At 56.0% G+C, this 604-nt stretch overlaps 1 protein-coding gene across 1 annotated transcript; it reads left to right on the top strand.

The window, feature by feature from the left end:
* On the top strand, positions 1 to 604 carry LOC120411084 (ribosomal biogenesis protein LAS1L-like). Its single transcript, XM_039563720.1, has 2 exons — positions 1 to 123; positions 221 to 604. The coding sequence occupies exons 1-2, from the start codon at positions 100 to 102 to the stop codon at positions 470 to 472; spliced, it is 276 nt and encodes a 91-aa protein (XP_039419654.1). The 5' UTR covers positions 1 to 99; the 3' UTR covers positions 473 to 604.

Genomic DNA, 604 nt, shown 5'->3' with positions numbered 1-604 from the left:
GTGCCTACACACCTGTCACCCTGCTTGGCCCCTGCTCCGCTACTCCCAAGAGTTCCGAAAGGTCTCTCGTGCCTGGATTTTGCCATTCATCCCTGCCAGATGCTCACATTGGTCCCGAGGAAGGTAAGGTGCCATTCCATGGAAATGGACACCACCTAAGTGCCTCTGTGGGGATGCTGTGGGACAGGGATCCCACTGAGAGGTTTTGCTACGTATGCAGGTTTCCAGAGACGAAGAGAAAGAGATGGAGGTGGATCTAAAGACTGATATAGAGGAGGAGATGGAAGTGGAGGGAGGAGAGACTGGAGAGGAAGAGATGGAGGTGGATGTGAAGGAAGAGATGGAGGAAGAGATGGAGGTGGATGTGAAGGAGGAGATGGAGGAAGAGATGGAGGTGGAAATGGAAGAGTACATTGAGGCCATGGATGTTGATGGAAAAGACGAGGAGGAGGAGGACATGGTCCTGGGATGAAGAGGGACTCCAGCAGTAGGACAGGCATGTGCTCCCCACAGGCAGAGTGGGTGCCCTGCTGCCAGGCTGGGGCTGGGCTGGGTGCCCCGCTGAGGGACACGGTGCCCCGTCTGCTGCATTCTGGCAGCACAA

The sequence above is a fragment of the Corvus cornix genome, chromosome 20, assembly GCF_000738735.6.
Source record: "Corvus cornix cornix isolate S_Up_H32 chromosome 20, ASM73873v5, whole genome shotgun sequence".
Classification (NCBI taxonomy): domain Eukaryota; kingdom Metazoa; phylum Chordata; class Aves; order Passeriformes; family Corvidae; genus Corvus; species Corvus cornix.
The sequence above is the reverse complement of the archived record's forward strand: the minus strand, read 5'-3'. Positions and strand labels throughout refer to the sequence as shown.

Coding starts and splice junctions, on each gene's coding strand:
- LOC120411084 (XM_039563720.1), top strand. CDS start 100: ATGCTCACATTGGTCCCGAGGAAG. Junction 124..220: donor TCACATTGGTCCCGAGGAAG/GTAAGGTGCCAT, acceptor CTACGTATGCAG/GTTTCCAGAGACGAAGAGAA.